Source organism: Denticeps clupeoides, chromosome 19 (genome assembly GCF_900700375.1).
Source record: "Denticeps clupeoides chromosome 19, fDenClu1.1, whole genome shotgun sequence".
Taxonomy (NCBI): domain Eukaryota; kingdom Metazoa; phylum Chordata; class Actinopteri; order Clupeiformes; family Denticipitidae; genus Denticeps; species Denticeps clupeoides.
Window position 1 is genome coordinate 6,084,846 of NC_041725.1, and position 13,236 is coordinate 6,098,081.

Here is a 13,236-nt window from a genome sequence, read left to right on the forward strand (position 1 = left end):
GAGGCGGGAGGAACATTAACCCTCATGGTTCCACAGTTCGCTCTCATGGACAGGTAGTGGGACTGATGCCCCCTCCCCCCATTTCTGAATATGACTGGTTGTTAAGTTTATGATAATTCTGTGCGCGTCAGATTTCTATCGCTGGACAATATTCTTCGTTTGCTTTTGTTTGGCGGCTTTACGTTTCAAAGATTGACAACATTTTTGTCACTGACCAAAAATATGTCTCACTCCACACTGGCATTCCGCTTCCCTGTGTTGTGATACACACTTTCCCACTCAAATTTCATGGGTTCTCGCTTGCCTGTTCCATGCTTTCCTAAAACATGCGAGGTGCCAGGATGGCCTTTTCTGACTCACAGACAGTGCTTTACTTCTTCACGTGCCAGAAGCAGTCATGGAGCACGTTAACCCGAACTGTGACTAGGATGATTTGTCAGCATTGTTGATTTGCCACAGTAAAGAGGCTCTCATTGATAATGCTGCTTAGACCACAGTCCTGTACCTCTACGAATTGTAAAATTAACTTCATATTTAGACCTGTTGCTACAACGAAGGCCAAAAACTCCTGAGAATTCACTAAGAATACTAATTTAGCAATGTAAAAAAATTTATTATGTAGACTAGAGCTTTTGGAAAATCCATTGAAAACATTTAGAAAAAGGATTTGGCCACTTTCTACTGTTGAAATAAAAAGAATAACACTTCCTTTTTCAGTGCTCTTGGATGACATTTGTTGAATTAGACCAATGTACCTACCTTCAAATCCTATAAAAAAAAAAACTCTGACAGGACTTTTTTTCAGTGAGTTCATTTTTGACATCAACTCTATGCTTAAAATCTCCTGAGGGAAGAGAAGTTAATGGGAAAATCTCCTGTTTGCAGCTCGGTCATAAATATTCTTAATGTTAGATGCTGGCCAGAGTGTATTGCCTTGACTTTTATCAATCCACAGAATGCAAAGGCTAAGTTAGATTTTCAAATTTGCAAGCTGACTTTTGTAGCTAGGGGATGGAGGAAATGTTTTCTTCTGCTGACTATTATAAAGGTTATGCTCACAATCATCACTACTTCCTGAATGTCTTTTGTTGTAAAATTGTCATGATTCAATTTTTAATAAAATTATTACGAGGACAGAGCTATCTGAAAACAGATTAATAGAGAGTTGCATAGAAAAGCCATGGCTGTTGGTTTTAAGGTTGGCCTTTGTTTGCTGACCTTTAAGGTTTAAAATCCGAATGAGTGCGCCTTTCTTAATGATGAAAAATTATCCTAATTACCGTTTGGAATGGTAATAAAAGTTACCTGTCCAAAAATATGCACAATGTTTCATTTATTGTATATGTGATGAATTTGCATGGAGACTTTCACTTTACAAGTGTATAAACTGCTGGCATAACAAGCTATTTAAGCAAACCATTGCATGCCACTCTATAAAATCAGGACGAGAGTCTTCCTCACAAAAATCAGTAAATTATATTTAATTATCCTCAAGAATAGACACAGGCCTTTTCTTTCTGGATCTGCTGCCTACATTCCAAACTTTATGGAAAAGATCTTCCGGTTATGTGTGTGAGACATGAGGAAACAAGTTTGTCCTGAGTTGGCTCCAAACATTCCACATAAGTGCATGTGTAACATTAAATGGAAATAAATCATTTGAAAAGGTGAACAAGATGTGCTTGAGGCCACTTAGCTGGGATATAAATACATGGCTGCAATAAATTTCACACTCTGTTCTACTTCTACACTTCTTTTACTCACTTATATAAAAAGGGCCCAATGAAACATATAATTTTAGTCTAGTAAAAATCATTAAAAAAGTTTATTTGTGACTGAGGTATAGTAAATCCTCAGCCAATGGAACTTTGGTGAAAGAAATAGTATGAAAAAAAACTAAACAAATTGCAGATTATGCCCAGACATATATTCATAAACACACTCTTGCTCTAACTCACTCTTTTTTGAAAGATATTTAAATGGCAGGATGAATGGTGGCTAAGCTATTATACATGATACTGAACAATTATTTGTATGTGGTACAGGTCAAGGTGGTACAGAATATTCTAAAGACATGATCAAAGCCTCTCTAGACTGGAACTTTAGATTGGGAGTCCTTCCAAATCGCATCACTAACCAGACGCTTAACATAGATCTAGACACAGGAAGTCCAAAACAAATCTGTAAAAAAGCATTCTTGTCTTAATTACATGTTTGCCCATGTTACAAGGAAATTGTCAGACAGTTTAGGTTTGTGTTCTTTCACAACAAAGTTATTTTTGTCCAACCCACAATTTTCTTTCCTGACGGTCTGAAGGCATCCTGTTATTTTGCGCCCATTTATACACTCATTTGCAATTTCATATAATCTTCTTCTTAGTCACTTTATGGTGCACCACTGAGAACTGGCAAATTTAAATGAAAATTTTAACTTTATTCTAGCCTTCCAATGTAACATTCAAACTGAGAAATAATCCAATGTTGCATATATTTAAGACATGAACAAAAACCATATACCAATTGTTTGGGTCGTTAGAATTTCAATAGCAAAATACTTTAATCCAGTGTAAAAGTAATAATGTCTTAACATTGTATACATGAACAATGTGGATTCTATTAACGTTTACATCAAGGAATCCCCCCCAAAAAAGTTATTAATTCTCCTCATTCTCTCTTCCTTGGTGAAGAAAACAATTTGACATCTGTTGCTCATGACATGAAAAAAGTATTTCCATCTTTAGCATAGTCCAGTGAGACTTAATCCACTCACGTCTCACAATATGACCTATCAAATAATTGCAATATAACTCACAATTCATAGTCTTCATGTTGATGGCCAAATTCTCCTTCATTTCATTGGGAACCAAAAAGAGCTCATCAGTCCTTCTTTTAAAAACATTCTTATAAAATTGGATTTTTGTGTACTTCTGTCACCCTTATTTCACCTTCAAATAGGTGACTCTTGAGTCAGTTCCAAGAAAATTCTTGGCAAGACACTTGTAGGTACCGGAGTCTAAACTTGTGGGCTTTTGAATCACGAGTGTGCCCTGGGGGTGTAGAAGCTCGGTGCCTTTTGACCGTCCCTGACCCGCAGCAGAAAGCACAGAGCGATCTGGAAGCTCCCATGTGATTTCAGGTTTGGGCATTCCAAAAGCAGCACAATGAAGATGCACTGCTACTCCTGACACTGCCTGCAAACTTGCTGGTGGCCCATTAGTAATTCGGGGTGGGTACGCGACAATAACAACAGGCACAACGAGCATTGCCTCACCCACTTCGTTCTTTGCTCGACACACATAGTTCCCGCGGTCGTGCAGAACTGTATCTCGGATGACTAGTGTTCCGTTTTCCATTAACTGGTGTCGGCCTTTCACCTGAGGGTGTGACATAATGTGACCCCCAGGAAAAGTCCAGAAGATATTTGGACGTGGGCTTCCATCAGCCAAACAATGCAAAAAAAGAGGCTCCCCGGACACACTTCGTATTATACCCCTTGGTCGAGTTAGAATGTATGGCTTTTGCCCCACCACCAGGATGATGAGCTTCTCGATGTAGCCCATGTTGTTTTTGGCAGCACAGCGGAATCTACCACCGTCCTCCCTGGTGGGGCTGTAAATAACAAATGTGCCATCATTGCCCAGGTAGTATTTTGAGCCTCTGCTACCAATTCCAGTGAAACGTGTCCCATTAGGTAGCACCCATATAATCTCTGGTTTTGGATTCCCATCAACAGAACAGTTCAGCGCAGTGGTCTTACCCATACGTATCATCACACGCTCATTGAAGGGGTTTTTGAAGATAGGCCGTCTCATCATGCTAGTTACTTCCAGCTGGACCAGAATGACGGCCTCACCGGCATCATTGCGTGCTACGCAGATGAACTCAGCCATGTCACTTGGTCGTACATTACGAATCTCTAGTGTTCCATTGGGATGGACGTTGACTCTGCTTCCGTAATAGGGTGCTCTGAGAAAAATATTGTCTGGCATAATCCAAGTGATCTGAGGTTGTGGATCTCCCTCTACGTTACAGTCAATAAACTTTCTTGAATACTTAGGAGCTGCTTCTTTGATTACTGTTCTATTCTGATAGTATCCGTTGATGACAGGCGGCTTGCTGTCAATATCAAGCTTGAACACTTTACTGTCCTCCCCAGCTGCATTACGAGCCGTGCAAACATATTCACCTGCATCCGTATGAGTGATATCGCGGATATCAAGAGACCCATTAACGTGCATCAGGTAACGCTGATTGGATGCAGCTATCCTATCACCAGAAGGAAGGTTCCACATTATTCTGGGCTTGGGTTCTCCAAGTGCTTCACAGTCAAAAAGAACATTGCTGCCAGACTTTACTTTGGCATGTGCTTGGCCCACAGTGTGAATTTGAGGAGGCAATGTTACTACGGTGATGTGGACATGCATCTCATCCTTGCCAAGCCTGTTTTCAGCATAGCAGGTGTAATCGCCTCCCTCTGCCATGCCCACCTTGTTGACGATCAGCGTTCCATTGTCAAGGAGCACGTAACGTCTGGAACGGCCACGTCCACGTCCACTGCTGTCTGCCTGTAAGGCGCTGTTGACAACTGTCCCGTCCGGGAGACCCCAGGAAATCTCAGGCACAGGGGTTCCAGAAGCTTTACAGTCCACTTTCAAGTCATTTCCAAATGGCACCTGCTTCTTGCCGTAGATATTGGGCTCAATCTTTGCTGGCTTCATGGAGACCGAAACTTTCAGGAGTTGGAGATCATCACCAACCTTGCTACGCGCAACACAGAGGTAATCACCGGCATCCTTATCGCTGATGGAGTCGATGATGAGAGAGCCATTTTCCAACACCTGGATGCGACTGCCCATCCTGAAAAACGACAAAAATATTTAGTAACAATAAATAAATATATGAGAGCTTGAGGTATTCTTTCTGGCAAAAACTTTCCCAATAGAAAATTTTGTCAATTGAGTTTTAAACAATTCAGTGATATTACAGGCTTTAATGCACAGTCTTATATCTTGGATACAATGACATAAGTGACCCAAGCCCTTAACTTCACAGTTACATACTTGCTGAACACTGGCAATGTCCTGATTTACACCAACGGTATACTGCAAAGTTTTTTTTTTACCTGTGCCACTGGTCAACAACTGCTTTGGAAGGGAGTCTCCAGATGATTCGAGGTTTGGGATCACCAATGGCAGAGCAATTCAGTTGAAGGCGATCACCATATTCCAGCTGAGTTATTCTCTGAGACATTTCTGTGATCAGTGGGGCAGTCTCTGTTTTCTCTACAGTCAGTGTCACCACCCTTCTCTCTGACCCAGTTGAACTCGTAGCAATGCACTCGTATTTCCCACTGTCTGATACGGCCACAGATCTTAGATTAAGAGTGCCATTGGAAAAAGCAGCCACTTTATCGTTTTCATAGTGTTCAGGTTGCATGACAGTACCATCAAAAAGGACCCAGTGAACAGTTGGTTGAGGGCTGCCCTGTGCAGTACAAGGCAGCCACAAATTTTGACCAGCGCTGGCCTTCACTTGCTGCCTTTTGTCCTCCACAATGCCAGGGGGTGCTGCCACCACATGCAGGCGCACAGTGGCAGTGTCAGCTCCTGCTGGGTTACTAGCAATGCACTTGTAATGACCGCGATCATAAACAGACACCTGTCGAATGACCAGAGTCCCCTCAGGTTTAACAGTCACTTTGCTGTGGGCAGAAATTTGGCCTCTCACTTGGGTCCGGTTGGCTAAGATCCATGAAACTACGGGCGCAGGCCTGCCATCCACTTTGCAGCCTATTTCCACTGAATTGCCAGAATGAACCGTGATATCTCTAACTTTCATCTCTAGGATGCGTGAGGGGTATGCCACAACAGACAGTGTGATCAAAAGTTTGTCAGATCCCTTGTCATTTTCAGCTAAACATACATATTGTCCTCGATCCTTTATGTTTGCATTCTGAATGAAGAGTGTACCATTCCTGAACACTTCAAATTTGCCCATCTTGCCCGTTATGCTCAGTGCACCACCTTGAAAAAAATCAATAAATACAGATTTTAGATCATTTAGCTTACTTATAAATATGTATTCCATAGCATATGACAGTTTAGCAATTGTATGTTACAATTGTATGTTGTAACATGTTGTACTGGTAGCAAATACTACATTACAGACCATTAAAGGCAGAAATATACTTGCTGTTAACTACATACATATGTCCCGTATCCTGTGTTTTTCTGTTTTTTGTACACATAGTCAAAAATGAACGGAATGTATACAGATACGGATATGGATGCAATACCTCTGTAATTTTACAGGGGCAGTGTTGCGAGATCTGAACTCAACAGATGATGATTTTAGAATACTGGTATTCATTCATTTATATGTTTTGTGGCCTTGACACTGGTGGTAGTAGCCTATGAACCAGAAGACACAGGTTCGAATCCCACTTACTACCATTGTGTCCTTGAGCAAGACACTTAACCCTAAGTTGCTCCAGGGGAACTGTCCCTTTAACTACTGATTGTAAGTCGCTCTGGATAAGGGCTTCTGATAAATGCTGTAAATGTAAATGTGGAGTACACACTACACATTACGATGCACAGTACAAATGCAATATATCAGCACAAATGTTAACAACGCAACTGTGTACAGATATGCATACGTGGCTCACAGCAAGTATATTTCTGGCTTAGTACTTATTGCTCACAATGTCTACCTTAAATAGGGATAGGCTGATTGTCATGACATATTAGTGACTGTACAAGAAAATACGTTCAAGCATAAACCTCAACATCAGGTACTGCTTATCAGATGCTGATCACCCAAAAAGATCAAATATTAACCTGTGCTAGAGGAGAATCGCTTCCAGCTGATGATGGGTTTGGGATCTCCAGTTACGTCACATGGGAGGAATGCATCTGAGTTTGTTAAAACAGTGAAGCTTGCTGCATTGCCCCCCATAATCTTGGGTTTTGACTGCATGTCAGGGGTGGATGATTCAAATTCGTAGAGGTTAGATGTTGTAGCGTCATACTTCATGTCATCATATTTGCTTGTGAATACACTTTCTGAATACCTATTATCAGGTATGTTGGTAAAACTGTTGTCAGCTGTTAAGACATTTGGATTGTCCATAGTCTTCTCTGTGTCTTTTGTTTTGTCCTTGATGTAAGATTTTGTAGGTTTAACTTTAGGCCGATGTGTTGGGTAATGATGCTGTTTCTCTGAAGGCCGTCTAATGTTGGTGTTCGGTCTGGCAGTATTGCTTTTGGTGTGGGTTTGGGGTGTTCCATAAGGTCTTGATTGAGATAGGGTAGGTGTGGTTGCATTGGGTTTTTCTGTTGTGGCCTTTTTCCTTTGAGGTGTAGAGGTGGAAATTTTTGAGTTCTCTATGTACATATTGGTGGTGCCAGATGAAGAAGAGACAGCAGACACGTATGTCTTCTTGGATGATAAATAATGTGTTTTGGGCAGAATGCTAGAATGGACCTGTGAAGATATCACAGATGGCTTGACATCTTTAAACACAGTAATGGTTTCAGGCCTTTTTATTTTGGCAGTGGTCCACTTTGTAGTTGTAGTGGTTGTGGCCTCAGTCGTTCTTTCCTTTATTGGTCTTCTGCCCTTAAATCTCCCTCGACGAGAGTTACTGATGCGTCTTTTAAATCCTCCATACCTGGGTGGGACCCAACCTTTTGATTCACTTCTAGAATCCAATCCAGAGTTGTGGGACTTAACAGTGTCTATTGTTGATCCTTTTTTAAATGTGGGGGATGTTTCAAGAGCCTTTGTATTTGGAGCTGACATTGTAGTTGAAGAAATTCTTAATTCAGAAGCAGTAGTGGAAGCCTGCTTCAATTGTACTGCTGATATGTCTTGGGTTATATAAATTGTAGTTTGAACAGCATGTTCTGTGGTAGTGGAAGATTCCCCAGATTCATCAGATGATGCTTCCACATCTGTCTGAGACACTGGGGTTGATGCAGTCATTGGTGCTACCAGAGTCTCAGCAGTTGGCAGGATTGGTGTTTGCCATTGTGCAATGGCAGTAGTTTTTGCTGTAACAGTCTGTGTTGTTGTAGCAGGTCTTAGAGGTTTGCGTAGCCTGTTGAGAATTTCCTTTTGGCCTGCTTTAGTCCCAAACAATCGGTGCCATGGAATTTTTCCCTTAATTAATTTAGAAGACTTTGTTGTGAGATAAGGAGTTGTAGTTGGCTTACCTGTTGTAGGTTTTGGGTTGGCTTGGTAAGTTGCAGAAAAGACAAGCCTAGTTGATGCCTCAGTCTTTGGCTGCATGGTTGTAAATAAAGGGGACACTGTTAGCGATCCTTTTTCATGAGGGGGCACTGTAGTAGTCCAATGAGGCTTGTTTTCATGTTGTTCTGAAGTAAATACTTTTTGTTCTCCTTTTGTGTCATTGCAGTCACAGTCAGTAGTAATTTCAATTGTATATGGCACCGTTGCATTGCCTTTGTATGAAACTGATGGTTTCTTAAGCTTATCAAGATAGGAGTGGATATCAGAGATTCTGTTGGGTCGTACGATTCTTCGTCTGCTGGGAAAGTTACGTCTTCTCCCCTGGCGCTTTTTATTTGGGGAAATTATATGTATTTCCTGGTGTGAAATAATGGTAGAGCCTCTGGGTAGATGAGGAGAGGTGATCTTCTGAGTAGTGTGAAATGTAATTTCATCTTGCTCTCGCTGCGTTGCGGTGACAGCCGTGAATGTGGTCTGACTGCTTGGGTCTGTAGATGCATGTGTGACTGGTTTTGCTTTTGATTGTGGTCCATCCATCATTTGCGTCACATGTTGGGTATTAATAGTTGGTGTTCTTTCATGCTCAGTCTCAGGGGTATCACCAGAAAACACAAGTTGCATCTCATCAGTTGAATCTGTTATGGTGTATTGAAGTCTTAATGGATTTTCAAGATGTGCTTCCACAGTTAAAGGCTTGATATTTGTATAATCTATAGCAGCTTGAAATGCTGTAGGAACATGTCTCTGAATTTCAAAATGACCAGTTGTGACACTATCAGCTGGGAAGAGCACTGGATTAGCTTCAGTCATAGAATAAGAAGCCGTTGTCGCTCTTTTGTTATGTCCAGTGGCCATCGAATCACTGAATGTGTTAACAGGATAATAAGCAGTTGCCATGTCCTGATTGTCTTCTGAATTGCTTATGGTTGCAATGACACTCTTCTGATCATATATATTTAATGTAATTGCATTACTTGAAACTGCTGTGATGTCGGACGCCTCCTCTCCTGAGCCAACATCTACATCTCCAGAGTGTATCACATCTGGCTTTAAATTTCCCTCATTCATTTTTCTTTGACCAATTTGAGCCTTTTTCATGAACTCAGCGATTTGTTGTGGATCCACTTTCCTTGAACCAATACCAAACACCCTTCTGGTCCCCCACATGCGTCTCCTGCTAACTGAATCACCTCTCCTCTGTTCATTAGTTCCTTTGCCATGTGGGCGCCTAAACCTGGTATATGGTCTGTCTGTGCTGATAGTCCCTGAGTCTTGACTGTTCTTCTGAGATGAATCTGTAGGAAGGGAAGCATTTTTCGTCTCATTTTCCTCAGGGCTTGGCTGAGGTACATCACCTGAACCCTCTTCCATTACAAGTCTTTCTGTGTTTGACCCATTATCGATTATTGTCACTTGGTAAATTAATAAATCCTTTCCCAGGTCATTCGAAGTCAGACATCTGTAAAATCCACGGTCTCTCTTTGTCAGTGTCGATATTTCCAGACTGCCATTTCCGTAAAGTTTTCTAGTATCATAAGTCTTTTCTACTACTGTATGATCTGGTAGTACCCAATGCACAATGGGTTTAGGGCTGCCTTCTGAGCCACATTCAAGAATCAATTTTTGTCCTGCTTTGCGATGTAGCTGGATCCCATTCAGTTCTTCTTCTTCCACATCTGGGGACAGCACTGTAATTCGAAATCTTAATACATCTGCATCCAGATAATTTGTAGCTATACACCGATAAATTCCAGAATCTGGATTATCTACAGATCTCAGAGTGAGTTTGCCAGAATCAAGGATCACAATTCTTCTGTCCTCACTGTAGTATGGAGCTCGGACCTTGCTTCCATCTGGCAATATCCACTCTATGGATGGTTTAGGTTTTCCAAATACCTGGCAGTTAAGTTCTGCCACACCACCAATTAGCACAGCATGCTCAGTCCTGGTGGTGTTGTCATTTTTGATCATGGTCCAGCCGTAGCCATCTTTACCGATGCCGTTTCTTTCGACAGAAAAGTGCATAGCTGCTTCATATCTGACATGTAGGGCTGAAAATGTTGTGGTCGTACGATCCAGCAGAAAACTGACCTCGTCTTGCATTAGCCACGCCGGGGTAGCCTTTATCTCAGCCTCAATTTCTGTGAAAATATCATCGTCTCCCAACGTAATTTGTTGATATTGGGATATCATCTCTGGAGACGTTGGGCGGAGCAGACCCCTTTTGAGTCTCATTGGCATATCACTGTATGTGGCCAGGATTCTCCACAGCTGCTGGACCTGATCATGGTCTACGTTGCAGACCAGAGATGTAGCGACAACAGCACTAAGCGACGCCACATTTTCTCCATGCTCGGTTACATTGAGGTCGGTCATTCCAGATGGTCTCTGAACAACGCATGACATGGTGGCATAATTGTGAAATTGATCGGTCATATTCATCTCCAGCCTTCCAAGCGGGGCGATGAAATCCTTCTGAGACACCGGGGTGTAGTCGCCATCATCCATGGTGATGTTCTTCTTTTTCAGGTTTTCATGTATCAAGGGTTTGGAACAGGAAAATGCTTCACGGGCCAGCTGAGCAAGCACTTGTCCACGGAGAGAAGTAGGTGATTCACAAACTGGGCAGAGCTGTCCCTGCTGATGCTTGCGGTCAAGTTTGCATTTCAGTACATCTAGAAACAAAAGAAAAGCCAAACATATTTACTTTGATTTACGAAATTTAACACATCTTCTGCCTAAAGGACATAATTTAAAGAACTTGCCAGGGTTCTTTCCTGACCAGTCGGCAAACCAATCCATATAACAATCACAGGACCAGGGGTTTCCATGAAGATACACATTTTCCAACTGATAGCAGCCAGAGAATATGTTAGCCGGCAAGCTGGTCAATGAGTTGTCAGACAGATGGATGTTCTTGACTGACGACAACTTGAACACTTGGCTGTGGCGAAGAGTGACAAACGTGTCCGGGTGCAGCTGCTGCAGAAGATTGCCCTCCAGATGGACTAGCTGTAGCGCATGGAGACCATAGAAAGATTCCGGATTGATGAACTCAATAAGGTTGTGGTCCATGTGGAGGCGCACAAGGTTCTTAAGACCCTGCAGTGTTTCCTTGTTGATCTCTTTGACCTTGTTGTAGCTCATCTTCAGAACCTGTGTGAATAGAGCAGCTCATCTGCATCCGTAACATTTACGCAGAGGCGGCCATGCAAAAATATTGCTGCAAACTCTGTTTTCAAATACCTGTAACGACCTGAGGTCTTGGAAAGCTCCGTCTTCGATGGTGTTAATGGCGTTACTGTGAAGCATGAGCAGATCCAGGTTCTCCAGCCCCGAAAAGTCTCCGGCTTTCAAAACTGTCAAACTGTTGTACCTAAAAAGAAAAATTACTTGGACAACCATCGAACGTAAAGCTAGTCTGTGTATGTGTGTGTGTGTGTGAGAGAGGGAGAGAGTAAAGTAAAGTGAAGTGATTGTCACATGTGATACACAGCAGCACAGCACACGATACACACAGTGAAATTTGTCCTCTGCATTTAACCCATCACCCTGAGTGAGCAGTTGACAGCCATGACAGGTGCCCAGGGAGCAGTGTGTGGGGACTGTACTTTGCTCAGTGACACCTCAGTGGCACCTTGGCGGATCGGGAATCGAATCGGCAACTTCTGATTACAGGGCCGCTTCCTCAACCGGAGAGAGAGAGAAAGAGAGAGAGAGAGAGAGAGAGAGAGACGTATGCATGTGCTCCCACCCTCACCCCAGGTTAATCCGCTCCACAGCAGGCTGAATCTGGCCGGGGACCGCCGCCAGGTATCGGAAGGTGCAGTGCACCTCGGTGGGGGCGTAGCAGGCGCACGACCCGGGGCAGGCGCGCCCCCTGCACGTCACCGCGGCCACGGCGAACAGAAGGAGCGGCAGTGCGCGCCGCCGCGTCGGGCTTTCCATGCCGATTCACTTCGGTTCACTTTCGCGATGCAAGCTGCAAAAATGTTTTTACTTCTCATTACAAAAACAGCAACAAAGCATGCATATAGTAAAATATGGAAATATTTATTGCTCAAAACACCCACATCGTGGCACAAATTCTGTTTCTCGAAACAGTGTTTATAACACTTCAGAGGCGTTCAGAGTCTCTGACGCGTTTATTGAGCAAAATATATGTATCGATTATGTATTCGTGTATGTTTTGCTCGTATCTTTTTGAAAGTTCACCGTCGCAACGTGGCTAGACATGCAAATAACGCTTTCGGAAAAAGTATTTTAAGCAGCATGATAATGGATGCATTTTAATTCCAGTCCTCTTACCTTCGGCTCTTCAACCGTCACGAATTCAGTTCATCCGGAGATTTATACACGATAAAATCCACTAACAGCAGCAGCAGCAGCAGCGGAGGCGGCCGGAGGAGAGCAGGAGATGTTCCATCCCACCTCCCGCCCCGCTCGCTCCTGTGCTGGGCTGGACCAGCATCTCCTCTCCTGCCCCGGCTAATGCAAACCACGTTCCGCACTGCTGCTGCTGCTGCTGGTGATGGTGGATACCAAAAAAAAAAAAAAAAAAAAATCACATCAGGCCGAGGAAGCAATTTTATTCATGCTTTCAGACGTCACAATAAAAAAAAAGACCAAAACTGTTAAATTAAAATGCTTGATTTTTTTTTCATGCTCTGTCCAAATTCTTTTGTTTTTTTTTTTCATTTGCTTTTTTTGGGATCTACTTGGGTTTCTTATACAGTGACCTGGACTGAGGCAGTAGCTCCACATGGTTGGGGACAACGGAGGACACGGCTGGTCTCTGGTTACACAAGTGGAATGTGTGTTCCAGCTTCCTCCATAAACACGCATGACAGGTGGATGGATGGATGGATGGAGGGATGGATGGATGGGGGGATTTTTTTTTTCTGACAAGACAAAACAAAACCGAAAAAAGCCTTCCATTCTACTTGTTTTCATGTGAATATTCACTGGGAGGTTTTGAAGCGG

General features: G+C 42.7%; 1 protein-coding gene across 1 annotated transcript; it reads right to left on the reverse strand.

Annotated features, from left to right (window-relative positions):
* Positions 1-2,535: 2,535 nt before the first annotated feature.
* On the reverse strand, positions 2,536-12,697 carry igsf10 (immunoglobulin superfamily, member 10). Its single transcript, XM_028962733.1, has 7 exons — positions 12,562-12,697; positions 12,014-12,235; positions 11,500-11,629; positions 11,019-11,409; positions 6,840-10,928; positions 5,123-6,023; positions 2,536-4,857 (listed from the first exon to the last, which is right to left on the reverse strand). The coding sequence occupies exons 2-7, from the start codon at positions 12,199-12,201 to the stop codon at positions 2,937-2,939; spliced, it is 7,620 nt and encodes a 2,539-aa protein (XP_028818566.1). The 5' UTR covers positions 12,202-12,235; positions 12,562-12,697; the 3' UTR covers positions 2,536-2,936.
* Positions 12,698-13,236: the final 539 nt, after the last annotated feature.